At 39.0% G+C, this 27,562-nt stretch overlaps 2 protein-coding genes across 2 annotated transcripts in view; one reads left to right on the top strand and one right to left on the bottom strand.

Moving 5' to 3' along the window:
• Positions 1–27,562, top strand: part of capn5b (calpain 5b) — a 38,082-nt gene that overhangs the window by 3,197 nt on the left and 7,323 nt on the right. The window contains exons 2-12 of the mRNA XM_017436727.3: positions 5,496–5,661; positions 12,438–12,569; positions 18,736–18,944; positions 19,091–19,283; positions 20,661–20,854; positions 22,821–22,898; positions 24,557–24,752; positions 24,835–24,957; positions 25,057–25,253; positions 26,294–26,415; positions 26,674–26,810. Of these exons, the coding sequence (XP_017292216.1) occupies positions 5,497–5,661; positions 12,438–12,569; positions 18,736–18,944; positions 19,091–19,283; positions 20,661–20,854; positions 22,821–22,898; positions 24,557–24,752; positions 24,835–24,957; positions 25,057–25,253; positions 26,294–26,415; positions 26,674–26,810 (1,746 nt within the window). The 5' untranslated portion in view covers position 5,496. The remainder of the gene's footprint in view (positions 1–5,495; positions 5,662–12,437; positions 12,570–18,735; positions 18,945–19,090; positions 19,284–20,660; positions 20,855–22,820; positions 22,899–24,556; positions 24,753–24,834; positions 24,958–25,056; positions 25,254–26,293; positions 26,416–26,673; positions 26,811–27,562) is intronic.
• ompb (olfactory marker protein b) lies at positions 14,082–15,850 on the bottom strand. The gene has a single exon (XM_017436728.3). The coding sequence runs from the start codon at positions 15,478–15,480 to the stop codon at positions 14,998–15,000; it is 483 nt and encodes a 160-aa protein (XP_017292217.1). The 5' UTR covers positions 15,481–15,850; the 3' UTR covers positions 14,082–14,997.

Genomic DNA, 27,562 nt, shown 5'->3' with positions numbered 1-27,562 from the left:
AATATTGATGCAAACATCTGAAAACGTCACATCAGATGGTGTATCAGGTACTAGATTTAATTACACTCAAAAACCCAAACTCTACTACTTCCTTCAAGGAGTTTTGACAAAACAACGTGTCCCTCTGAATTTCCCCCCACTGCGGAAATTTTCAGCCATAAACTCTTAAACTGTTTCTTCATTGTTAACTAAAAGCTTCCACCTCATTTTAGATTAAACATTACCCATTATAAATCCATTGCTAACATCCACAACCGCCTATCATGAGCGGAGAAATAATCATCATTTAGTCAAGTTGTTACGGATTCCTGCCCAGTAATCATTGGTTTGTTGCAGTCCTGTTTGCTCTGTACTGCTGGCATTTTTTATTGAGTTTTGATAAAATAGTCTTCCATCTGTTTAGTTTTTTTCCCCCTCTCTGTAAATGTTGAAGTCATAAATCATCGTAGATCATATCTTCCCAAACATCTGTCTGCAGCCATGCGTCATCTTTTCACCACAAAGCTTCTGTGCCCTTTAATGCGCCGGTAAAAGTTCTGCAGCGTTCGTTAAAACATCTGGAAACAAGTTGGTCCTCCTTCTGAGGAAATGTTCTGCAGTATTGGCATTGTTTAAAAATCCAAACATGGAATTTTGTGGTCTTCTGAAGCTTGGTAATTGAATGATGAACAACAAGACAAAACAAAAAATCCAATAAAATCAACTTCATAACTGACAGGTTGTCCAGCTGCATTCCTTCCAAATCCATAACTTCATTTTAAATTAAATCTTGTCGTACAGCTGACAAGCTCTTATGATCTTTTAACACTAGTGGTTACAAAAAATGTTAAATTTGTCATTTAATTATTTCTGCAGCTACATTTTGGTGGAATTGCTAAGCCCAGAAGCTACTGTCAGGTGGTTGTTTTCACAAAATCTGTTTTTATTGAAATATATAACTAAAGAATCTGACATCCCGAGAAGCAGGATGAGTTGGAGGATACAGTTATTGTGAATCATAAATCAACACAATCATAGAAAAATTAGTTAGTCAAGTATCTGTTGAATTTAAAAAAAAAAGTACCAGAAATTAAGAAATCTAAGTTTTTGATAAAGACAAATCTCAGTGCTCCAGCTTACAAACTTTCTTTTCATTAGCCTCAGCAAAGACATTTTGGTGGAGCGCCAAGCAGAGATAAAAACAATCAATATATCACTTTTTTCTTTCCAGATGCTGTTCCATGTTGGCTGGATTGGTAGCTGTTGGTGCCTAAAAACTGCTGCTGTTTAACTGTAACACTGCTTGTTAATACTGGGAAATTAAATGTTCAGAGACATAAAGGTCCATTAGAGTAAAGTTACTTACAGTATCGACTGACTGCTGATCTGAAGCTTTCTGCTTTCTTAATATCTGCTGCCACTTTTAGCAAAATAGCTTATGAACTACTAGTTAAACTCTCAGAAAGTATTCGTTTGATGCACATCTGCCTTCAAATGAAAAACCTCTAGAGTCAGCCTGATTTCTATAAGGTTGCCACACAAAAATGGTTTTAACTCAGTGACTTTTACAGATAATGAGCTATGGTTTGGTGTGATAACAGCGAAAAGACGTGTCCAACATATGCTCCAACGCAGAACTTTGCCTTGCAAGGCGATGGGCGATATGCATTCTTTTGAGGGGTGCTAGTTTTATTTCATGGCGGAGTTTGTTGTTATTATTAAAGACTTGAAGCATTCTTCTCTGCAGGTGACGCTGTTGGCTCTCCACTGAGGCCAGATGACAGCATGGTTTTCCCCGTCGCGGCCATCTGTCAGATGTAGCTTCCAACCGCAACCCCAGGAATTTACTTTTATCACTTGCTCAAGAGTCAGATAGCTTATTATTCCCCTGAACTGGAGTTAGTTTTCTTTAATTAGGGTCGAAGATTGAGCAGACTAAAAGCTAAAGTTGATGCTGGGTGTGTTTTCTGAAGGTCTGTTTTCAGTCTAATTCAGAGGATTTTGTTTGTTAGTTAGGAACGTTGTGTAACATATTAATGGAGCTGTGTATGGGTGATGTCTGGCATTATTTGTTTCCCTTTAATTTAAGGACACATCTGATTGACAAACATGTTTGAACATTGAATACTTTGAGTTTCCTTCCTTGTTAGGACTCATCAAATCACAGCTCTGCTGAAAGAGTTGGATTTTATTTCTTGAAGCCTTTAGGCTAATGATTTTTGAAAAGTACTGCAGTCAGATTTAAGGCTATCCCTGATGTCTTTTTGATGTGGTGTCTCACCATTTTCCCCTCTCCTTATTTTCCCACAAAAATTAAATATTCTGGAGCTCCACAGGAAGGTGATTGGCTCGGCTTCGACAAATTAAAGATTAATTTATTTCAAAGTGCTGCATGGTAGGGATGTGGCATTACAATCCTGAACTGACATGAGGATTGTCAGGATTTTAATTTAATAGCACACATTTTATATGTCTTTATTGTTTGCTTTTGCCAAGACGGTTAGCTGTTTGGTAAAGTTTTGTCTTTTCTTTTTGAAAGATCGATCAAAACGTTTTAGGTGAATTTGAAAACAAAAAAACAACTTACCAGACCCTGATCTGGTTGCATGTCATAATACTTCAGTTTCTTCACCAACTAACTGCTATCAAGCTGCTTTTTCTAGTAAGATATGTTCAATTACACTTTTTAATCTTTTTTTATTCATAAATGACTGAACTATAGCTTACAGTGTTGATTAATTGGTCACCATGATCCATAAAATGTTAGAAAAATAAGGAAAAAGTACTTTTCTAAACTAATAGTGAGTGACACATACTTTTTAGTTATTTTGCAGACACTTATTTACATAAAAAATCCTCTAATAGATGCGTATTTTCACATTCTTTGAAGATTGTTTTAACAACAAATGAGCAAAATGATTAATTTCTGTTTAAAGAGTGATTTGTTTCAGATTTAAATTTCATTTTTTTTGTTCAAAAAAGCATAAAGTGTAAAGTAGGAAAGAAGTGTGTGAAATTTTAGAACTCACGATGTTATCTTTATTAACATTTGTGTTATTAAGTAGTAGTTTTTTATATTAGGCATAAAGAACTAGATTTTTTGAGCATTATGATTTAATGCAGTGTGGGGAAAAAATAAATATATTTCATATTTGGTGAGTTTTGCAAACCAGAATGTTAAAAAATAGTTTTGTTATGTATGTAATTTTCTTTTTTTTCTCTTAAAGTAAAATGACAAAATGAAGTTTTTCTAATAGTGTTAATTTTTTTTATTTTTTTGTCAGGGCTTGTATCACAGTTTCATGCTGAGTTGAGCCGTGTGGTCAGGCTGATTGAATTGGATTTCTGGGTTTGCGTGTTGACATTTGCGTGAGCACGAGGTTTTCCTTTCAGCCAGTGAAGGTACTGAGATATGAGCGATTCCCTTTTGTAAATGAGATCCCATCTGCATCGTCCGTCTCTGTACTCGTCTCTGTTCTCACCATGACCGACACAAACGGCGTCCTGGGAACGTTTCATCTGAGGTCTGAGAGGAGTTTGAAAACGCTGTGAAGGAACGAGTCTTCCCACATCATCTGAGCAGGTCTCCCCTGCCTCGCTGCAGGAGCACGGTGCTCATTAAAAGCTGCGTCAAACACAGAGATCGTCTTCATGCATAAAAGATACCAACATTGATGTTTGGTAGCGATATGAACTGTAGCCTCTGGATATAAAGTCAGATGCTTAGGATGTATCTGCTCCTTTCTTTAGACTTTTTGTGATACTTAAACAGCATAACAGATGCAGCTTTGCTGTTAGAAGATAACCACAATTCTTATTACGACGACAACAGATTCCCAAATGTTTAAAGCCTTTGAGCCGGACGGTTTGCTGAAATCAGCTGTTACTTGAGGTGTCTTCATGCCAGCGCTCATCCAGTGAAGTTAAAAATGATTTCAGGAAACGGTCATCGATAAATCCCTTCTCAAGACAATTCTATTTTTTTTTGTTTATCTTGGCAAATCAGTCAAAATGAAGTGGGCTGCCACATTAACCTTGAGTGCAGCAGGCTCGTACTGACGGACGGCTGCTTTGTCACATTTCAACCTGCTGCTAATCAAGTTGTGTTCAGGGGAGGAAAAAGGAAAACTGGTTTAAGATGAACCTATACCACTGAACTAATACCTGAGCAATGAAGGCCCTGTTTTATTGCATGAATTCCCTGAAAATAAGTAACATTTATATTCATAACCACAATAGAAAAGGTTAGATTTAGTTGTTTTCCTGTCCAGTTTTATGTAATGTGTAAATAAAATGTTCATGATGGAACAATACCAATAATACAAAGAGCAAAATGCATTGATCAGGTTGAGCTGGTAGTGTGTTAACCCGTTAGTCACTTCATTAATTAAACTTCCTGACATGCAGTGTGATCTTTCTCTAAAATCCACCAGAAAATTGAACTGAAAGTGCAGCTTTGCACATACAGCACAAAGTAATCAAAATAAGATGTTCTACAAAAATATGTCCCGTCATTTTATAAAAATTAGAAGGAAAAACAAAATTAAAGAAAGGTCTCTGTTATTACTGTAAAAGAATTCAGTAAGTCAATAATGAAATATCCAAACAAATCGCCTAATTATTATGCTCATAATTATTATGCTCATAATTATTAGGATGCCAGTAAATGCTTTATTATTTTAAAGTTGGATACTTATATTTTTGCTTTTCTCAAAAAGGCCTTCATTCGTTGAGTAAACCTAATGAGTTGTTATCTTTATTTCAAGCACATTTTGCAGCTCTTGACAGATTTAATTCTGTGAAAAAAGGATAGAAATGACTAAAGGCTGCAAATCTCTGCACTAGACCTTCAGTTCAGAAATAAGAACTCTGTCATTGTGTGAATCAAACTCAATAAACTCAATCTATGTGTGAGGAAAAATAATAAGTTGTTTTTAACCTAATAGACGTGATAAGAACTTTGAAGTTTATTGACATATAAATGAATAGATTGGTGACAAAATGAACAACAACCAGCTCAGTGTGAATATCATCTCTGCTAGTCTGCTGGAAGCACTCTGTGGTCAGTAGAAAGGTTTGTCATTTATCCAACGCTTCAGTATCGATTATCCCCTTCGTGGCTCCTTTCTGGCTCACCAGCCCTTCTGCGCGCCCCGAGCTGATCAATGTGTACATAGCTCCTTCAATGCATAGCAGCGATAATGAGGCCCCAGAGGATATCAGTGAATTGACAGATTAATCATTTTAACCCAGTGGATCCAGGCTGTGCTCAGGGCCAGCAGAGCACATCGACTTTGTTTCCACGCAGAGCTGTTCAGGTATTTCAGTTCACTGGATTCTGCTGTCAGTCTGAAGGGCGTGCGTGAGCTGAAGAGATGCGTGGCTCTAAAATATGTGAGCAGAATTTTACAACCATCCGTTGGATAATTTGCAAAATGCACAAAGAGGAGGAACTGTACACCTGTGATCTGACCAGTGCTTCTTCTCACCTGGGTTTGTTTTCTTCACGGCTGCAGGATGTTCACTTCCGTGAAGGCCTTTGAGGGGCAGCAGTACTCCACCCTGAAGAGGCAGTGTCTGCAGAGTGGCCTCCTCTTTGAGGACCCCCGCTTCCCTGCCACCGACGACTCGCTCTTCTACCAGGGCAACAGGATCGGACGCGTCGTCTGGAAGAGACCTCGGGTACGGTGGTCTGTTGAAACTCTTCTAAACGAGTGCAGATTTGTCTTATTTGCATCGGTGTAGTTTACATATTGTAATAACTACCTATAACTAGCTAATTGAAAGAAAAGTTATTACCAGAAAAAAACTCTTTTGAACATCTCAGCACCTCCGTATGTTGATTTCTTCCTTAACAAGACTGAACTTCGCATTGCTCATAATGAGCTCATTACTAAGTTTGTGCAAAATGAAGAAAAACCACTGCATGCTAAAAGTAAGAAGAGTTGTATAAATCTGTTTGTAAATAAGAAGTTGATTGTCAAAAGCTGTGTAGACTCTACAGCCATTGTTTTATATTCTAAAAGTAAAAAAAATGGCCACAAGAACCAGTTCAGTGTACTGTAAATATCATCTCTGCTGGACTAGTGTAAAAGCTAAGCACAGCCATGGTTCAGTACCCTGTAGAACCACTTTTAGCAGCAATAACTCTCCGTAATAATTTCCTCTGTGACCTTATCGCTCTCTTGCATTGTTATAGAGGAATTTTGGCCCACTGTTCTTTACAAAGTTGCCTCAGTTCATTGAGCTTTGCTCACATTTGTTAAATCACTGCTCTTCCAAAGTCTCTTCTCATTATTTCAGTCAGGCTAAGGTCTCGACTTTGATTCAGTCAGTCTCTACCGTTTTTTTTCCCAACCATTCTGTTCTAGTTTTTGGGATTATTGTCCTGTTGCACGACCCAATTTGGGACAAGCTTGCATTTGGCCTGAGAATAATTTGATGCACGCGGGAGTTCATGGTCAATCTGGGTGCTGCAAGGTGCTCCGGTTCTGTGGGTGCAGAACAAGCCCAAATCGTCACCTTTCCACCCCCGTGTTTGACAGTTGATATGAGGTGCTTGTGGTTTGGTTTTCTCCGAACATGGCTCCAAACATTTCCGCTTTGGCTTTGTCGGTCCAAAGAACAAACTTACATCAGTCTGCTTTTTTTCAAATTACTCTGATCATCATTATTGGCTTGTAAACAAACAGTTTGATTGAGAGTCTTTATAAAGACCAATCAGGTGTTTTAATCTCATCTTTTTAGAAACAAATTGTTCATTTTGTTCTGCACCATCATGTCAGTATTTGCACTTTTTATCCAAGTAAATGAGAACACTTAACGTGAGAATATACTGTCACACCTGCTTGTGTGAATTTTGATGTCAAAGTTGCCGTTTACACCAATGTGCGACCCTCATTGCAGCTCTCCTTTTAAACATTAGGCTTCCCTACTGAAAACACCGAGTTGTGCACAGAAATTATATTTAAATAGTTTCATCTTATCGAAGCAGGTTTTGAAGTTTGTGAAGAACCTGCTTGTACGTTCTGCCTGCTGCTCTTCCTGTTTACAACTCAACATTCCTGCAGGGGTCACGCAGTAAAATCCGAGTATAAACCAGGTCTTACGCTCACCTGATAACTTCAGCAAAATAAGCATGAAGCAAAACTCATCTCTGAAGCAGACGTATCGATCCCAAATGTCAAATTATTGTTTGCCGAAGCAAAAATCCTGTTTGCAGAAAGAGATGAAAAAACATCTTTTCAGTTGAAGATTTTAAACTCACAGAAAATCCTCCTAACAAGTGTTAATCTCTCTAAAACTAGAGATGAACGAATGCTACTCAAACATGTAATAGTTTGGCCTAAATAGGTGTGTAGTGGTTCTCATGTAACTTGGAAGATTCAGCACAGACTGTAAATGACAAGTGTCCGCAGTTTTCATTCCTATAAACAGATCTCTGTCCTGAGTCAGTAGTTGATATTTTAAAATAAAGCTGAGTGGTATTTGTACCTTTCCAAAGCATCAGTGAGTCTGCTATCAGTGCCTGCAGAGTTTGAGATTAATAACCCTACAGTATGACTAATCATTTATAGTTCCACACTAACATCAGCAGTAATCAGTGATTGCTCCGCTGCGCTCTTCTCTCGTCTCCTTGTGTGGAAGTCTCCTTGTATAAGCCGGTGATGTATGATGTATTCGGGCTGCAGATGATTTGAGATGCAGGGCCTCAGGATTTACTGAGCCGAGTCCCCCTGCCACTGTTATCCCCCTCACCCAGCAGGCTGTGGTTCTGGACGGTGTAACCTCCTTCTGCCCGCGTGCCACTGCAGTGACAGCCAGCGTGCATTGCCATGGAAACTGGGTCACACAGATTACATGTTGTGGTCTGCGCTGATGCCAGTCATGCAGATGTAAAGCTGGAAGAAGAGAGGGCAAGCAGGAGGCGCATCCTTCTCATTTTCACCAGGATATGATTTGTGGCGCCATTTTTGTGTCAGGAAGTTAGAAGCCCTGAAGAGGACAATTTCAGATGATTTATTTTTGGATTTGTTTTTAAAACCACAGGGATGGAAAAGGCCAGAGTTGCTGACTTTGCCTTCAAATCAACATTTATTAACTTGCATTATTTTAGGGAATAACAATGAAAAAATAAATAACTGATTTATTGTTGATCTATACAAATCAGTTTGACAAATTTAAGGGCTGGAAAATCTTGCTATTGTCTCAATTTCTATGATCGTTTATGCCAGTCATAAAAACTAGTTGCTAGACTTTAAAGTTAAGTAGCCATGAAAGTTTAAAATAGTGGAAAATGTTCTGTTTTCTTGCTTTTACATCATTGTGATCACAAACGGTCATGTTTTGCATAGAATAGACTTTTTAAAAAAATGTTAATTCACATAATATAACAGGTTCTTGCACATTGTTGCATCATTTTGACAATCCGACTCACATCTTAAAGTAGCAACAGGTCCTTGTAATAATATAGAGCGAAGAAATCCTGTTGACCCTCAAAATGACACCATGAACCTGTAGTTTGGAATAATATGTACTCTTTAACTTACCAGGACCAAAGCAGTAAAACCATAAACACGTCCTGAATCGGTTCTCTCTTCTCCCCAATGTGCACTGAAAGCTCATTTGTAATGCACTATTTTATTCAGAGGAGAGTGCATGATAATGAAGTTAGACATTAAACTACTTAGGGGAAGAGTGGCTCTGAGAGAATAAAATGTTCAGAACCATTAAAATTTAATGAAGGTTCTGGCAAAAGCTCATTTTAAATACTGAACACTCAACGTGCAGGCTTGGTCTGAAGTGCATTTCTGAGCAGTTAAGGTCAAATATTTGGGTGCTTCAGACACGCAAAGCTCACATAACTCTGATAACAAACTCCATACAGCATAGGATTTAATTGGGTTTCAGTGTTATTTAGGATCTGTTACTTTAAATAATATAAAAATAGATTGTTGTCTTTATATAAAATGCCAACCTCTTGGATTCTGAACAAAGATTTCATGTTTCTCGATTAATTTTCTCTCCAAATAATTATTAATGTTGGTTGTGTTACTGAATACATTAGATTACTAATTAAGCAGATTTTACACTCTGAATATCTAAATGTAGTAATCATGAATTTAAGTGTCCTTTTCAGCATCAAAATCTACACCTAAAATATTTTTTTGTTTTTTTGGGGGGAAAAAAATCAGCACAATTTTTGTCATTACTAATGATATATTAGTCAGATCAAGGGAAGAAATATTGAATTACTAACTAAAAGTCATACAGCTTTAACGCTTTAACCTAATTTTATATTGTTTAGTTATTAATGGTTGGCTTTTTTTTAGTGTACATTCAATTTCTTTTCATTTCTTACAGTTTCCCTTCTTGTTTTTGCCATTTTTTTCTTCTGTTGTGCTGTTTTTAAAGTATATTTTTAACATCCGACCTGATATTTTGACATCTTACTTGGTCTGTCATACAAAGCATAAATATTCCAACTTTAAGATATCTTAAAAGTGTGATTGTTATTGCGGAATAATGCTGCTTAGGAATTTGTTTGATGGCTCCTGAGCCAGCCTTACTCCTGATGCTGCGGAGGATATGAAGCTGGTTAAAAAGTCTTCAGCAGCAGAGTATATGATTAGGCTGTGCTCAGCCACAATATTCACATTGCTTCAGTGTCTGCAGGGCTGATCGATAACTTATTACTCTCCACCTGCACCAATCCGTGGACGTCAGGCCACCACAGGGAGCCCTCGCCGCTGCTCAGACTCCCAGCGATCAATGCTGCTGCGGACGGGGAGAAAAAACGTAGCTCGATATTTTAACTCAGACATACAAGCACCTTGACAGAACAACAAGCAAACATTGCTCCTCGTATTTGTGGCAACTTTATTGTACGGAAGCGTTTCAGAGTTGAAGCGCATCAGTGTAAGGTGAGAGGAGGATGCTGGTGGAGACTTCAGGCCTCCGGGGAGCACTGCAGTGGCCTCTGCTTCTGATTAAAAGTTTTGCTTTTGCAGCATTCAGCTTTGCAGAGTCAGCAAATGACCGACCTTGGTCGTATCCTGCGTGTCTGTGAATATGTTGTTGTGGTGAGCCTTTGTGTGCATACACATGACGTGAAGGCTGATACTCATGACGGTGGGTGAGCCGATCCCGGCCCACAGTGGACTGAAGCTAAAACGGAGCTAATACACACAGAGTGAAGGCTCAATAACTTCTAATTAAGATGTCTGCAGTGTACACTTCACTTTTTGTGCAGGTTTTTGACTGTGGGAGGAAACCAAAGCTCAACAGGCTGAGAGAGTCATCAGAAAGAGTACAGCTTGATTTAAAATCACCAGTTTATTATGATAATATGTTTATCCAATCTATGAAATGCTATATTGCAAGATTTTGTTATCGTCTGTGCAAAGGTCACAGCTCCAAAGTAGTAAATAACTTCTATACAACTTAAAGTTTTATTTCTTCTACCCTTTCTGCCTTTGTGGCAAAGTAATGCTCCAGTTTATGTACCTCAGAAGTGGGAAGCTGAAATCCTGTCAGAATTACAAATAAAGGAGCTTTTTTCATTTTATTTTATTTATTTATTTGTAACTGGATGTTGGGAATTTAGAGATTCAGATTGCAGTTGAATGCAGAATAACAAACACAAATCATGAAAGTAAAAGGCAGATTCTGTTGTGCAAAAACCTGTCCTCACCTGAACCCCACCCCTCGAAGAATATTTAGTATGAACCCGTTTCTGAGATGGGAAATTTGAACTCCCTTCTATGTTTATTTTTTATCTCTACTACTGTGTGCTGTCACATATTATGTGCAAAGGTTGCAGTTCAAAAACAAAAACTCAAAGAAACAACCAGGGTGTCTATCAGCATAGTCTTATTTTAGATTGTATCGGATATAAAGTCGATGCAGAGTGTTTCAATAGAACTTGTCGTTGTGTATTGGTTGAGGTGTTTGTCATTTTGCAAGTTTTTGTTTTTATCTGTGTAGCTTTTTCTGACAAAACAACGGACCGTTAGTTTTTCTGTAGGAGGATATTTTTGATCCACATCCTGTAGTAACCAATCATCTTGCATACTATCACCATTCTGAGTGTGTGTGTGTTGCTGTGGGTGGTTTTCGTGTGGTTGGTAGGGTGTAGGAGTCCAGCAGCTCTCTGAACATGTTGTTAGCGGTAACGGGGCTCAGTCTTTGCATATTGTGGCAGAAAATGGACCTCATCAGAGAAGCAGCAGGAAATGTGATTTCACAAATGCGCGCTGCGCTCCCACTCTCGTACGGAAGGTTGAGAATTTGATCTGAGGATGCAAACAGACAGATGGTCTTTCTCTGATTCATCAACTGGCTGTAGTAACCCATTTATGTACTTTCATGATTTCTGCTTTGGATCATGCACACACTATGCTAGCTAGAAGCCTTTTCAGGAGTTATTTTCTTCTTCTCTGCCAAGTCCAAAAAAGGTTAAAAAGCAAAAACAAGTGGACTTCTATTCTGTTGCTCTTCCAGTTTTTGTTTTTTATCATGTCCTGGTTATTCAGCATATTCTCTGAGAAGCTTAAATCACTTTTCTGTCACCGTTATTATGAAAACGAATACCTGATCTAAATTACTGGAGCAATTTGTTTAGATACTATAGTTCCCTGTGTTCACCTGCACACAAAAAACTGAATAAACCAAACAAAAGTGCCAGGTTTTCATTTCCATATTATTATTTTTTATAGTTTTGGGTTTAGCAGGTGGTCTTTTAGTCAAGTTTCCTTCTTCCACTCAGATTAATAAGTAAAAATTTATATATTTTTTAAATATATATTTGCATCTGTCAAACCTGAGCATACTAAGCTTTTGAAAGGCAAACAGATCTGTCAGAAAAGTGTTGTTAGATGACACAATGCCTTCATGCGATCTCCGTGACGGGGTACCTTTTATCAGCGAAAGGCTCTTTTTGTGTTGTTTGTGACGGTGTCTGTCGATAAACATGTAAGAATATAAGTAAAAAAGAAAAACATGCATCAGGAAACAGGAAAGGGTGCCTGAGCCCTATGCTTTTCTTAGTTTTACCTATCATCCCCCTCGTTGTAAACATTGACCAATTTTCCACGATCTTCTGCTTTTTTCTTTAAAAACTAGAATTGTGATCTGAATGAGTATTAAATTATTATATTGATGACCAAAAACAAGAAACATACAAAGAAATCAGCTTTTTTTCCTCGACTTTATAACAGCATTGACCTATCAGTGACCTATAATGCTATTATACTGTTATATTTGTTTGTATGACAATTAGTTATCAACAATATTTGTGCAATTTTAGAGAATTCTTCCTTAAGAAAGTGATTAAAAAAGTCACATTTTTGATCTAAACGATAAAAGCAACTTCAGGGATTTTAAATATTGGATACTTTTCTCCCAGATGTTGATCGATCTGCTGTTGTCCCTGTTTCTCTGCACCTGGCGGGATGTAGGAGTTGTGTGAGGACCCTCACCTGTTTGTCGACGGCATCAGCGCGCACGACCTGCATCAGGGGCAGCTGGGTAACTGCTGGTTCGTCGCGGCGTGCTCAAGCCTGGCGTCCAGAGAGTCTCTGTGGCAGAAAGTAAGTACATGGACCCGTGTTTGTCCGTTTTCCTCATTTCTTTGTCTCTGTTGTTGTTCACCGGATCACAATGTTTATTTAGTCTTACAACAACTTCTCATTATAATCTTTAGCTCAAGATGTGCCAACCTGAATTCATCTGAACTCATTTACAAGCAGATTTGGACTTAATTTTGGCACTTTCAATTGGCAGATTGATGTTAAGCGTTTCTTAAATCCCTAATCTCACCCTCTTTTTGGCCATGTAGTGACGTTCTTCATGACAGTAGATTGAAAGATATCATTTTCTACTTAGTAGTGTTTGTTTTTAATCGCTAAAATGCAGTTTTATTATTCTGTCTTCAGTGTTTGTGTCCATTAGTAATCATTATTGTAAGACGTAAAGACCACAGCGCTCATTACTGCACCGCAGCTCCTTCCTGGTTCTCCCATCAGTCACTGAAGCCTGATGAGTGAAAACTAATGTGGAGTCTCTGAGGACGAGCTGGGAGCGCTAAGACTAAATGGATGTCCAGTGAATGTGATTTTTATCCGGGTGTAACCTTCACAGGAGTGTTTACTCTGTTCCAATTAGCATCCAGTGTAAATGAATGAATGAATGGATTGAGAAAGAATGAATCCAGCGGCAGATGGATGGATAAAACCTTTAAATCTCTTCGTTGCATAGATGCTAACAGATTAGCATAAGTTGATTCTATCACTGGTTAATTGTCACTTTATGAGCGAGCACGTCGCATCTTGAAACTGATTATCGTTTTAATGTAAAGCAGCACAAGTTTTTAATCAGCTTATTTAAATTCGGTCAAGTTTTGTCTTTAAACTGAGAGAAATAAGCATCTTGTTTCTGCTTTCTATTAGCTTTGTAACCAAGTTGACTTTCAGCTGCGAATGTGTAAACAGTTGATCGAAACGGGGAAATTAATTCTCATGTTTTTGTTTGATCACGCAGCCAGCAGAAAGTTATCTCGGTGCAACATAAAACTAGAAACTTATACAAACCGCATCGCATCTATACCTGTTGTTACAAAGAAGTGTTTTGTTGCTTTTCCCAGCGCTAAAAAGAGTTTGAAATTAGCTCGTCCCACGAGGCAAATATGGCTGAACTAACAGAATAATTAAAAACAATCTAATTCTTTTGGAAATAAGTCAACTGAGTCATTAGGTGTCTTTTTATAATAAGGCTGCGTTTAACAGTATATAGGTTATATGTGCCAAGGTCTGAAAACCTTGAGCTAAAGTATCATAATGTAAAAAACAAATGAATAAATATTTAAATCACCTGATCTAATTGCTTTTATTTAAAAAGGCAAATTCAACTACTACAACTATTCTGCAGTTTAAATTATATTAAATCTGTTTTATATTAGATAAACATGCGATTGTGATGTTGTTGAATAATTCTTGGTTGATTTGATTAACACTAGTTTTTTCTTTCTTCGCTGTTTGTGTTCTGTATACACATAAGAGTGAAACAACTATTGATATTTTGATTAAATCCTAATTTAGTCACAAGTATTAAGATTTAAAATCAGTGTTGGCTAAAACAACAGTCAGCAGACAGTTTTAAACAATATAGTGATTTATTTATTTTTTTAGTAGATGTACACAAAGACTGCAGGCAAGATTTAAAGATTTATTTAATTGAGACTCCTGAGGTTTTATAAATATATATAATAAAAAAACAGCTCCTCGTGGTTTAACAATTCAGGTGGCAACTTAGACACTTTGTGCTGACAAGAAACAAGTCCAAATCCTCCTGATGTCTGAGTTGTTTTCTTTTACACTTTCTCAGACACTTCTCCTTCACAGTTACTGTGTCATGCCTGTGGCTGTGTGTTCAAGTGAGGGTGAGCCTTGGGGAGGAAGAGGAGGAGGAGGAGAAGGACGAGGCTAGGAGGTGAAATCTACATGGCTCTCTTCTCTTGGTTGTCAGGGTCATCGTGCAAGATGGAGAGAGACGAGGCAGCAGAAACCTGTTCCCTCATCTGCTGGGGAATACTCGCACACATCCACACAAACACACACTGTCTCTGTGCGTTACCTCACGTGGGACTCAGCTCCTGCAAACCCTTCAGGGCTGGCTGTTTGTCAGACAGGAGGAGAAGCAGGAGAACAGTTTGGTTCAGCACTCAAGCCCAAAGGAAAATCTATGCTCATGCTTAAATTACAGCAGTGCAGATAGTTTTTTATTGGATTTATCAAAAACTGGCTATACTTACTCTCAGCATTGTAGGATACAAAGTTATACAGAAGCAAGTGAACAATAAGTTTGGTAGTAGATGTTTTCTTACATATTGTCAGCTGACTTTTAAAAGATTGAAAGGAAATAATTTACACAAACATATGTTGGAGTTACCCAAAAAGCATCCGTCTTTTGTTAAAAGCATACAAGCACTCAAAGAGTTCATTTTGCTTCTTTTGCCACGTTTCATTTGTCCCCTTTGAAGATGATGGAGCAGTCGACAGTCTCTGGGCTGCAGCCTTCTGCAAATGCAAACAGGAAGTACATCACCTTCCTTACCTTCGCCAGCTCTGCTATCCTCTCACCAAATTCAGCGGCGTCAGCCTCGTAGCACTGGATAGGTGCGTCCGAGGCATCTTCAGGCGCTCTCCAGAAAACCCCGGCGGGCTCCAGCAGCTGGCGTGTCATCAGGTTGGTGAGGTCTGGCGTCCAGAGCTGCGAGGTGGCCGTGATGGTGAGCTGCCCCGGCTGAGCCAGCCGCACTGTCCAGTGGGAAAAACGGAGGGATTGTTTAGAGAAATCCAGCCGGTAGACAGCCTCGTTACCTCGCAGCAAACGCTCGCCTTCCTGCCGCTTCTGGCTGCGCTGCTGCAGAGACTGAACCCGCAGGCGCATCACCTCCGTCAGCTGGGTGTCCAGCTGGAAGGGCAGCTCAATCGTCTCGGACATGTTAGAACGGCTCACAGCAGCCAAGAGGTCAATACCAACTGCACAGCCAGATTAAATCGCTCTGTCGAAGCCTTTTTTTTTGCTTTCTGTCCACTAACTCTTAATCTCTGTTTCTGCAGACTTGCACAGTTTGTCTGAGTTCATGTCTGAGAAGCATTAAGAGCGGAGGGTGGGTCTTACAAAGAAATACAGATGAGGCAAGAGACAACAAGATCTAATTACATTTAGAACCGAGCTCAGCGTCGGCCCACAGGGACCTGTGCTTAGTACTGTTTGTCACACTTTGTTTTTGACTTTGTGTGCTTGGTTACCGATCCTTAACTGCAACACGGTTGGTACATGAATTTCCATCAAGAAACATTTTGATTGTCAACAGAAATATTTAGGTAGAGTATGGTAGTCCTATGTGTGTTGGTCAGAAGGGAAAAAAATACTACCACAGGGGAAGCCATGATAATGTATGCATGAGTTCCTGGTCATCTTCAGGTGAATCAGCTGCTGCAGAGCAACATTTGCCCCAGATGAAAGCCTGAGATAAATGAAGCGTTCCCGCCATCAGTGCAGAGACAGAAAGTAAGCAATAAAGAATGGACTGCAGAAAAGATGACCTACAGGATTACGAAGTGACTCTGAGGCTCTGTGGTGCAGTGTTCCTCCCTCCTTTTTTTTATTTTTTCTAACAAGCTGTTAGAAACGGAGCTGGAGAGGCTGGATTCTCTCCATCAGCACCGTGTCGCCTCCCACAGAGAAGTTTGACAGGAAGCGTTGTTCAGTTAGCACATCTTGACATCTCCAAGGACACCCACTGAAGCACTGTCACTCAGTTCACATGTGGTGTCGCTCATTGCGTCATTTGCAGCTTTCATTGTGTACCATATTCCCGCTGATGGAGGGCCCACCGGTGCGCTTCCTTAAGTTGCCTCAGTGTTTGGAAGTCACAGGAAGGCAACTTCTGATGAAGGAATAAGTGCGAACGCAGCATCATGTGCTTCAAAAAGCGCCTTTTCGAATATTTACATCAGAAGCATACATTTCTGAAGACTTAAATTAATATTTTAATCTGTATTTACAGTCAGTGGAATGGCAAGAATTGGAGTTAGGCATTTATTTTTGCTTTATTGGTTGATTTATTGTTTTTTTTTTACCAAATTATACATTCATACTAACAAATAAAGTACACAAATTTTAGGTTTTATTCGCACAAACCAAAATAAGTTACACATTAAGTTAAATCTTCAGTAATCAGGATTGATAATGAAGCAAACTAAAATGTTTTTAACCTCTCAAACCTACAATGAAATATAAAATATCGGCAGCGAGTTTCAGCTCGTTTAAATGTTTCTTGTTGTGTGTCTCGGCTGTTTCAGGTTTACCGTTTTGTCGTTTCTGTTGCAGCAGCCAGTTGTCTTCAACCTAAAAATAAATGGGTTGACGTTTAAAGCTTGGAACTCCAAACTCAGATGGTGGAAAAAAACAAATTCAACTAACAGAACAGGAGTACAGTTTTGTTTTTGAAGTCTTATGATTTAAAAAATAAATAAACAAAACAAGAAGCCGTTGGGTTGACCAATATAATCGGGAATGAGTGTCCAGCAGTGTTTGTTTTTTACATTATTTTAATACCAGTAATCATTCAACGTTTTGGGCATGAGAAACTTTAGATTTTGGCATCTGGTGGTGTTGAGGACAGTCCATCATCTGCGGCACCAGTGCCCACATTATGACACCGGTGTTTGCCTTTGGCTGAAGCTACATTTTGCCGTTCTGTTGTGCTCATTAAGACAGCGTGTTCGTCACAAACTGGATGGTTAATTACCGCAAACATTCCAGCTCGAATGAGCGCTGTGAGAAAAGCGATTTATCCACCCAACCTTCGTGTCAATCAATACGATTATTGTCACTTGCTGGTTGTTTATCCACTCGAGTTTAAATCATTTTTCAACATGTCATACTCCAGTCAATCAGTTAGAATTCAGGAAATTACTTAAATGACAGCTGAAATGTCTCCATGTCTCCATTGAATATTGTCCTCCTTCTACTGAAGCTGTTTGACTCACAGGTCTGTCTCATGTGTAAGGGACTACAACGTAATAAATCTTATGTTTGTCAACTAATTCTACAACTTGAAGCATGCCCTGTTTGATTTCATATACTTTTGGATGTCACAATTGTGTAGTTTTTGTGTATTTTTAAACTCAAATCAAAAATATTGGACTAACAGTGGCTGCTTTGAAAATTTCAGCTTATTAAAGACCTTTTAATTCCTTGAAGGAATGCTTATCGCCCTCTGAGTTTTGAACTAAAATCATCTTCAGTTGAGAAAAGTCAAAGCTGTTTTTTAGCCATTTTGATCAAACCTTGTAAAAAAACATGTGCTTCATGGTTCATTTTGCTAATGCTACAGACAAGGAAAAGCACACAGACATGGGCAGAAATATGATCGTATTTGACGATCATATGAGTTAAACAGGTTTATATTAATCCAGTGTTCTGTTGGTGAATGATGCCTCAGCCCTAACAACTAGCTGAATCCATGCACCAAAGAAAAGATAACTGGAACTATGTCCACAGCAAACCATAACAAGGTTAGAAAAGAAGAGAAATGTATTCCTCATCTTGAGTCGCAGCTTGTGGCAGATGATGTGATTGATGATGATGGTGTTCAGGGCGAACAGGGCAGGTGGGTGTGGACAGCAGGAGGGGTCTGAGTAGATGTGGTCTGCCTCTGCAGGTCCAGCTGGTGAGGTGGAGGATATCTAGGAGGAATTTTCCACCCTGGAGGGTACCATAAAACCTGGACGGTCTGGAGCAGCCCTGTGTGGTCAGCAGGAATGTAGTGACAGCATTTTTTAGTCCTCTGCAGTGTGTCAGTATTATTTCCCAGCAGTTCATTTTTCTTTAAGGCATTATGAGAATCGTTATTTACCTTTAAAAAAAAAAAAAAAAAAGCTTGGCTCATTGCAGTACCACATTAAACACAGGCAGCTGAAACAAACACAGATGCTGTCTTTTTATTACATTTGACCCATGTCCAATTACAGCTAGATTTATGACAGAGTGAGCCAAAGGTTTAAATTTACTGTCTAACACTAAATGCATCGGCAGACATGAAGGGGACATGATCTCTCTGACTGGCTGCCCACTCTGCTTTTACATTACTCACAATCCAACAACAAGCAGCTGATCATTCAGCTCACCTGTCCCTCTTCTCCTCTTCCTCCACCTTTTTTTTTTTTTTTGGTTTCTTTGCTGCAGGTCATTCCAGACTGGAAGGAGCAGGAGTGGGACACAGAAAAACCTGAGTCATACGCAGGGATTTTCCACTTCCGCTTCTGGCGCTTTGGCGAGTGGGTGGATGTGGTGATTGACGACCGGCTACCGACGGTGGACAACCAGCTCGTCTACTGCCACTCCAATGACAGCAACGAGTTCTGGAGCGCCCTGGTGGAGAAGGCCTACGCCAAGTTAGTTTCTGTGCCACCAAATATACATCTGCAGACGCGAAGATAAATAAACCTCATTTTATGGCGTGCTTTTACACCTAAAGGCTGTAAATCGTTTTGTTTTTGAGAAGCAGCAGCATACAAAGATCCTGCTCCTTTCTCTCCAGGGTTTATGGCTGCTACGAGGCTTTGGATGGGGGAAACACTGCTGATGCACTGGTGGATTTTACGGGTGGAGTTTCTGAGCCAGTGGACCTGCTGGAAGGTCAGATGGCTACAGATGAAGCGGCCCGTAATCAGCTGTTTGAAAGAGTTCTCAAAGTCCACAACAGAGATGGCCTCATCAGCTGCTCCATCAGGGTGAGTGAGAAACAAAATGACTCTCGGTACTTTAAGGTGGTTTCTCACTGGGCTGAGACGGTTGGAGACTAATTGGTGACTCATAATTGTGAAAAGATTGCAAGAAAATTCATGAATTTTTGTTGCAGTCTCACTGAACTTTGAAAATACCAGCCTAGTTTTGTGGTCAGAACTTGCAAAAACTGTATTCTTGGCCATGCATATTATTTTGTTGCCCCCACATTTCTGATTTAATGTGCCGGAGTTCACTTCAGAAATGAAGTGTTATTTATCATCGCTGTGTTTTTTAAACCTGAGCATTTGCCTCAGATGTTTTGTGTCAGGGCAGAGCTTCTGTTCAGGCGTCAAACAGCTCTGGAGCTCTTGAGACGAGTTGCAGGCGGCAGCGGGAACATCCAGATGGGTTCCAGACGGGTCGGAGACGCCTACGACAACTTTGTGACTGTTTTCAGAAAGGTTATAGAGTTGTCAGGCAAATTTTTTTTTTAACGTGTTCAAAACTCAGGCGACAGTGCTGCGCGCCTCTGGAAGGAAGTTGCAGAGGAGGATGTTGAGAACCCCACAAAAGTCACAAGATATTCAGGAGACTCCCTCATGAATACGATTTGTCAGCTGCTCGCAGCCCAGTGAGATGCCGCTTCTAGAGACGCTTTCAGATCAAACCTGCTTTAATTTGTCAGATAAGATGTTGCATGAGAGAAAGAACTTAAGGTGCACTGCAAGGACACTTTCTGCAATAAAGCATGCAGTTTCTTTGGCTTGTGGAAAAGAGTAAAAATCCACTAAAATTTGATATTTAAAAGCACACAACAGTAAATTCACTGTTTTAAGGATAGCATAAAACCAGTCAAAATAATCTTTTATTTGTTTCTCAATGCAGCAAAGTGGTAGACATACAGTTAAGAAGAAAAATCTGTAAAATAAAATAAGTCGTCCACAAAGTTACCATATAGATAGATATTTTTTTATAATTTTTAGTGTTGCCTGTGTTAAGCAGGATTTGATGAAGTACATTTGTGGCTTAATGTTTGTTTGTCTTTTTTTTTTTAATTTGCAGGTTGTTAAAACTGGAAAAAAAACTTAGAAAATATTTTCCATGTATTTGTTTTTTAAGTCTGGAGTCAAACATTCCTGAGATTAAATAATTAATTCAGGGTTATGGCATATATTTTAACATTTTAGGTCAAAATATGCAATGCTGTCTAAGAAAATGTAAAAGAAAACTAACAAATTTTACACTAGTTTCAAAATGTCTTGTGAATTCTCAATTGCCATTGATTTTCATGTCTCTCACATATCTCAGAGTGAAGGATTCTGGGTATTCAGCCAACATAGACAGGCTTGGGTGCAGTTCTCCAAAAGTTTTCCGTTTTCCAGGCGACCACGGTAGAAGACATGGAGGCACGGCTGGACTGCGGTTTGGTCAAAGGTCACGCCTACGCTGTGACGGACGTCCGGAAGGTTCGGCTGGGTCACGGACTGCTGGCCTTCTTCAAGTCTGAGAAGCTGCACATGATCCGCATGAGGAACCCCTGGGGAGAGAAGGAGTGGAGCGGCCCTTGGAGCGACAGGTAACTACAGCGCTGCCACCTGCAGGCCGGGAGGATCTACCGCAGCTCTTATTTGAGGTCATGAAAACTCACCAAGCTGTCTTCATCCATCATTTCGGATGTAACCGAATCTTCTCCATGAGTCAGAGGAGCACAAACAATAAATCCATGATGTAATATGTGACCTTGTTGTGCACCGGTTTAAATTATTTCACTAATTTAATTTAAAAAACGTCAAAGTGAGCTGCTCCTCTGGGTCCTGTATATTTTGACACACTAGTTTCTAAGAGACTGCATGTGATGAATGAGCAAACCCCAAATGACTGGATCAGCCCATACATAATACACACTTTGTAGACAAGAAAGCAACACACTGGGAAATGTCGTGTAGACAATGAAAAATGAAAATGCAATCAAGCTAATGGGCCTCAGAGTGAACAAGAGGAGACTGAATTCAACCCTTTTAGAAGGTTGTTTACTAGTTTCTGGTTCCTTTCTCCATTTAAGGTCCACTGCACGTCTCACAGGAATAGATAACACTGATATAAAAGGTCCTCCATCCACTTCTCAGAAACAAACAGGGAGGTGGTAAAGCTGGATAATAATGGAGTCTGAATTATTGATGAGGGTGAACGAGACAGATGTCATTAAGGAGACGTGAATCATCTCATTTACTAACTGTCACTGAATTATTTAGTCATGGTTTGATAAAACCTGTTGCTGTAAGTGGAGGCTGGCAGACTGTTGAGATGTGGATGTTTGTTGGTGAATAATAAACGGAGAGCCGAGTAAACCCTTATGGTTCCCCTGAGCAGTGAAAGCAGAACGGACCTCGATGTTTAGCTTTGATTTACAGTCGAGGTGATTGTTTTCTTTACGAGGGATAAAAACACAAGGCTTTAGAGTTTTAAAAGATCTGCTGATCAGAAGAGATTTCATTAGGTTTTTATGAATACTACAGTCAGAGTAAGGTTGTTATATTTTGAATATATTTATATATAAATACAGTAAATCCTCAAATAATCAAACTAAGAGTTGCTTCTGCCTGTTACTTTATTTTGTCCTACTTAAAATATGTATTTAAATTGCTATAATGAAAAGATGACACATATATTATATACACATATTATATAATAATATATTATATGAGTTGGTCTTAATAGAGCTGTTGGTGAAGTCACCATAAAACAAAGCTGCACTGGTTGTGGTTAAACATCAGTGTTGAAGTTGAGAATGATGATCAGGATTTTTATTTTTATTTCTCAGAAAGTTTTGGGTCAGTACAAAACGGCACAATTACAGTTTCAAAGTGCAAATTAATCCCTTTAAATATTTGATTTGTTGTAAAAAAATAAGGTAAGAAAACATAACAAACAAGAAAAACCCCAAATATTTAGTATGGTTGTCATTTCTGGCACTTGAAAAGCTCTTATTGTTTGAATAATTAATCAATTATTGAATGTTCAGCAGAGTAATTTCCTTTGAATCTTGGTGGGTATTATAAAGTCTGGAAAAAATGTAATTGATGTGGATGATAATACATTTTAGCAGCTTGACTCATCTGTTGGTTCATAACAATAAATATATATTTACTGTATATTTATAAATTTGATTGTGTGTGAGGATACTGAATTAAAACGACCTTAAAGATGAGCTACTGACTGGTATAAAATCTTTATAATCTACAGCCAAAATCTCAAACCTTTGTGTAAATTTCAGTTCAAAAACATGTCAAATAATGTATGAATCAGACCCATTTAAGGTACAGTTTAATGTGAACCATTTTTATGGAAAAATACCAAAAACTTTTTAGAATTTCTAAGAAAAAGAAAGTCAGCACATCAAAGAGGTCATTTAAAAAAATTGTTCACATGTAAAAGACTTTAAACCTGAGATTATCATAAATGCAACGAAACACATTCTTTGTCCAGTAAAATAAAACATAAATAAAGATTTGAATGAAGTCTTGTGTTTTGGCTCACTGCAGTTCAGAGGAGTGGAACAAGGTGAGCAAGAGTGAACGAGAGAAGCTGGGCGTCACCGTGCAGGACGACGGCGAGTTCTGGTGAGAAACCCAAACGCTCAGACGGTTTTAACTCTTTAACTGAAGCGTAATAAACTGATCCGTTTGCATTCTCACTGAGGTTTTCTTACTTTACCAGCACACTACAACCACCTACTGATAAAGATTCCCCTGTTTTATTTTATTAATTTAAATAGGAGAATGCACATATCTTAGCTTCAGTTCTGCTTTCCGTAGCGTAAATGCAGCAGATTTATCCACACAAGTCCCAGGCAGTGAAACTGAAACCGTCGCAGAAGAATTTGTAAAATCCTCCTTCATACTTTCTTCTTTCCGTCAGATTCTGCCATCCGATCTGATTGCGGTTCATTCAATACAATGATTGTCGTTCCAGTAATGTTTCAGTTGTTTCCCAGAAGCATCCGGAGTGTTTTTGATGGGAGCTACACCGAGCCGCTCAAAGCAAATGATCCGGACAGGAAGTCTGAAATAGAAACTGCAAAAAGAATCTCTGCAGCTTTCTGATCATTTATCACTGTATTGTATCTAACAAATATTTTTAAGATGATTCATATTATAAATATATAAAACACTGCAGACCCTTATAAACATGAGGACACAATCACAACAATATCTGACTGAAGTTTCAGTAGAGGGTGGGTGACTGAGACGTAAATATTACTGGAAAAAGTATTTTTTCCTGATATATACAGACTTTTTCACGCTCGGTGGGCGGGGAAGACATGAAATTCAAGGCCACAGAAATGCAGTTTTTCTGAAACAACAATATCCTCCATAACGCGACACAGTTTCTATAAAAGTTTTCATCCACACGGAAACGCAGAAAACAACCCATAACTCTGTAGTACCCATGCCAGGCCTGTATGTGGCGCTGTAGAGATCACACAAGGTGTGTAGCACGAGCATAACGCTTACACACGTGATGCTAAATGTAAAGAAGAAGAAGAAGAGGACGCCCTCAGGTCGTAGGTTAGATTTTAGGTGGGACTATTTCTTAATATAACGTTAGAAACAGCATTTCTATGTGGACCCGAGGCTGAAACAATTAAAAAAAACAAAAAAACAAGCGTATTCACAAAAGCTGTTCCTGTGTGGAATATTAAATTTACTTTGTAACAAAATAACAGTAAATTGACTCAATTCAAATAAAAAAAACATTCTAATTTTAATTTATTTGCAGATTTCATTAAAAGCTAATAAAATTTTATAAAGACCAATTGCATTTTTATGTCCAAAATGTTTTTAACAACTTATTAAACACAAAAACCTTAAAAGTAATCAAAGTTGTTGCTGTTAATTCATAACCAGTTCTTCAACAGCAACAAAGAAACTTATATAAAGCCTCATATGAATTAAAATATGGAGTATTCATTTAATATTTGTCATTTCACAGCTGAAGCTGCCACCTTTAACATTATTCTGACTGGATTTTTCTCTTTAACACGGAACAGGTTATTTGAGAGATGTTTAATATTTAAGTGATGATATTGATGCTGTAAATAAAAACGCTGATGCTGTAAATTTATTTTGATTGCACTGCTTTGTTACCTTGTTAAATGTAACCGTTCTGATCCTGGTCCTGTCTTCTTTCGTTTTGCATCTGTTCAAGCTCTTCTTTTCCTCCAGTTACTATCCACTCTCTCTGGTCTTCTTCCTCGTTTTTGCCTTTCCTGCTGCAGGATGACATTTGACGACTTCTGCCAGTACTTCACCGACCTCATTCTTTGCCGCCTCATCAACACCTCCTACCTGAGCATCCACAAGACCTGGGAGGAGGAGGTGATGAGGGGGTCCTGGGTTCACCGCCAAGATCCTCTTCGCAACCGATCAGGAGGCTGCATTAATCACAAGGCCACCTTCCTGCAGAACCCTCAGGTTGGCCCACGGGTTTTTAATGAGATATGTAACCGGTGCTGAGGTGTAACAAGGTGTTTTCTTTTCTTTTCTCCTCCTCCAGTATGTGTTTGATGTGAAGAAGGTGGAAGATGAGGTGCTGATCTGCTTACAACAGAAAGAGAAAAGAGCCACTCCCCAGGAAGGAAAAGGGGAAAATCTCGCTATAGGCTTCGATATTCACCGGGTAGAAACACACGTGCACAATGCCATGAAAACATCATAAAGCAAGAAAGGCACACTGGATCTTTTCAAACCTCGGAAACCAAACTTTTCCGTTCTGCAGGTCGAGCTGAATCGAAAGTATCGTATGCACACAGCCCAGCAGAAAGTAGCAGGTTCCATCTACATCAACTCACGCTGCGTCTTCCTCAGGAAGGAGCTGAAGGAAGGCCGTTACGTCATCATCCCAACAACCTTTGACCCCGGGCAGCAGGGCGAATTTCTGCTCCGTGTCTTCACTGATGTGCCTTCAGACTGCAAGTAAAGATGTGCTGAAAGATAACGAGCATTTTAAATTTCACAAACAACAGAGCAGAGAAAGATGAAATTGTGTAGAAAATACTTTCTGCGTTGATTCAAAAGTAGAATCTAAAATATTTTATGGCCAATTTAGGTGTAAAAATACAGTCTGGTCATCAGACTTGTTGGTAGCATTTGTGCAAGTTAAAGCACATTCAGAGGATTTATTGTCTGCACAAAATATTTGAGTGCTGATCTTTACGTTCTCCTTCGGTTTCTTTGAGCCAATAAAACTACAAGGATTTACAGCAAGTAGAAAACGCATAATGTGTCTGCTCTGTTACACATAAAAAACACTTTATATGCTTTAATAAAGTGGTAAACAAACATTTAATTCCTTTAACTCTACCTAAAGTTCATATAGACAACATCAGTCAAATTTTTTAATTGTACAGAAGCCTATGAATTTTAGAATTACCTACTTTTATGACATATTTGTTTTTAGATTTTGAAAAATAAAGTTGTCATTGTGACACATGCACCAGTGTCCCAGCCATGATGCTCAAACAAACATCTAATTGTCCTTTTAGAAACCTAAATAATGTGGCTCTCTTTCTGGAGCACTTTGATAGAAAAACCTGGATAAGATGAGATCTGTGCAAACATTCAAGTTTGAGATAATTGTGTCAGACATGAGGAGGAAATTAGGCTCAACGATTCGTACGATCAGAAAGCTGAAGACTTTGAAAAGTCTCCATAGAGAGTTGTGAAAATAAACATCAGCATCATATAATCTAAACCTGGATTGGACTAAAACCATCAGCACTGATGTGGATTTTCTTTTTCAGAATCAGTTGTAACAACAAAGATGTGCGGTTCTTGCATTTCTTGCCTTTAGGTTTTTATTTTACATTAAATATAAAGCGCTACAGAGCCTAGAAACTCCTGGTTCTGTATGGAGCAAACATGCAGCATGAGCTTGATTTATTTCTGTCGGACAGCAGCGATAGAACCTCTCCTCCAGGGTGACATGTCTAAGTGTGCGCTCGTCCTGTTGACAGAGAGCTGACTCTGGACGAGCCCCCTCAGACGTGTTGGACGGGGATGTGTGGCTACCCTCAGCTGGTCACTCAGGTCCATGTAATGAATGCTGAGGGGCTGCAGGGACAAGACTCCAATGGAGGTATGACGATGCCACTCTTAACTCCTACAGAAATGTTTTAAACTCCTGTGAAAACTCTGGGCAAAGGTACCACAGCACCACCTGGTGAATTAGATATGTAGTTATTTAGTTATGTTGTGTGATTCAGAGTTTTAGGAATAAAACACCTTTATCTCATGTATTCCAGTCAATTCAGCTGATTTGAAAAAAAATAAAATCAGTATCATTCAGGTTTTAGGTTGTGTAGATATTGTTTTTAATAGATTTGCTCTCTTGCAGCTGTTGATCCCTACGTCATAATCACCTGTGAAGGGGAGAGGGTTCGTTCACCCGTTCAAAAGGACACGCGTTGCCCAAACTTTGACATCAAAGGCCTGTTTTACCGCAAAAAGCCCAAGGAAGCCATCCACATTGAGGTGAGCTACCACCGCGCCACGGGACAATCACGTTAACCGGTTTAAACGTGATGGGGCCACCAAAGTTCACTTGGTGACATTTGTTACAAACAAAACTGGTTCTGAGGAGGTTGGCTCTTCGTGTAACAGATATAAGTTCAAATAAATCAGTAAATCAAAAACGATCACAGTCAGCAGAACAGGCAAACTGACACATGCATTTAGAAATTGATAAAGAAAATAAAATAGATTTGAGTAAAATTGAGAAAAGATACCAGGTAACGGGATTTACTTTGTTTTTGTAGTTATAACAACAGAACAAACAAAAACTTCTAAAAGTACTTCTAACAAATTGAAGCAGTTAAACAGTCGCGCTAAAGTAAGACGGAGCGCGTTCAGGCGTCATTTGCACCCGACTTTCACTTCAAATCACGTTTCTCACCTTCATTTTTCACTCCTCTTTTTTTTTCTCTTCCTTTCCATCATCTCCCTCCGTGAGATTATGTAAGATGAGAATGAGGCTGCTAAGAAAATTTGCAGAACATCCAGAACCAATCAGTTACAGGCTGAGCATCAGACGGTATGAGCAGAGGGATTTAGTGGTAGTTTAATGTTGCGTTTATCAAAGCTGTGGTAGAATGAGGCAGGAATGAACTGGAAGGCTGTGTTTTCCTGTTCTAATGCAGCGTGGAGAGAAAATCTCTCTACAGTACGTCAGGATCCTTCGTTTACTTAAGTTTAGGACAAACTCAGTGGTTTTCTCTTCAAGCTTT

This window comes from Kryptolebias marmoratus, linkage group LG13, assembly GCF_001649575.2.
Source record: "Kryptolebias marmoratus isolate JLee-2015 linkage group LG13, ASM164957v2, whole genome shotgun sequence".
Lineage (NCBI taxonomy): Eukaryota > Metazoa > Chordata > Actinopteri > Cyprinodontiformes > Rivulidae > Kryptolebias > Kryptolebias marmoratus.
Note: the sequence above shows the minus strand (reverse complement) of the source record. Positions and strands in the feature narration are given on the sequence as shown.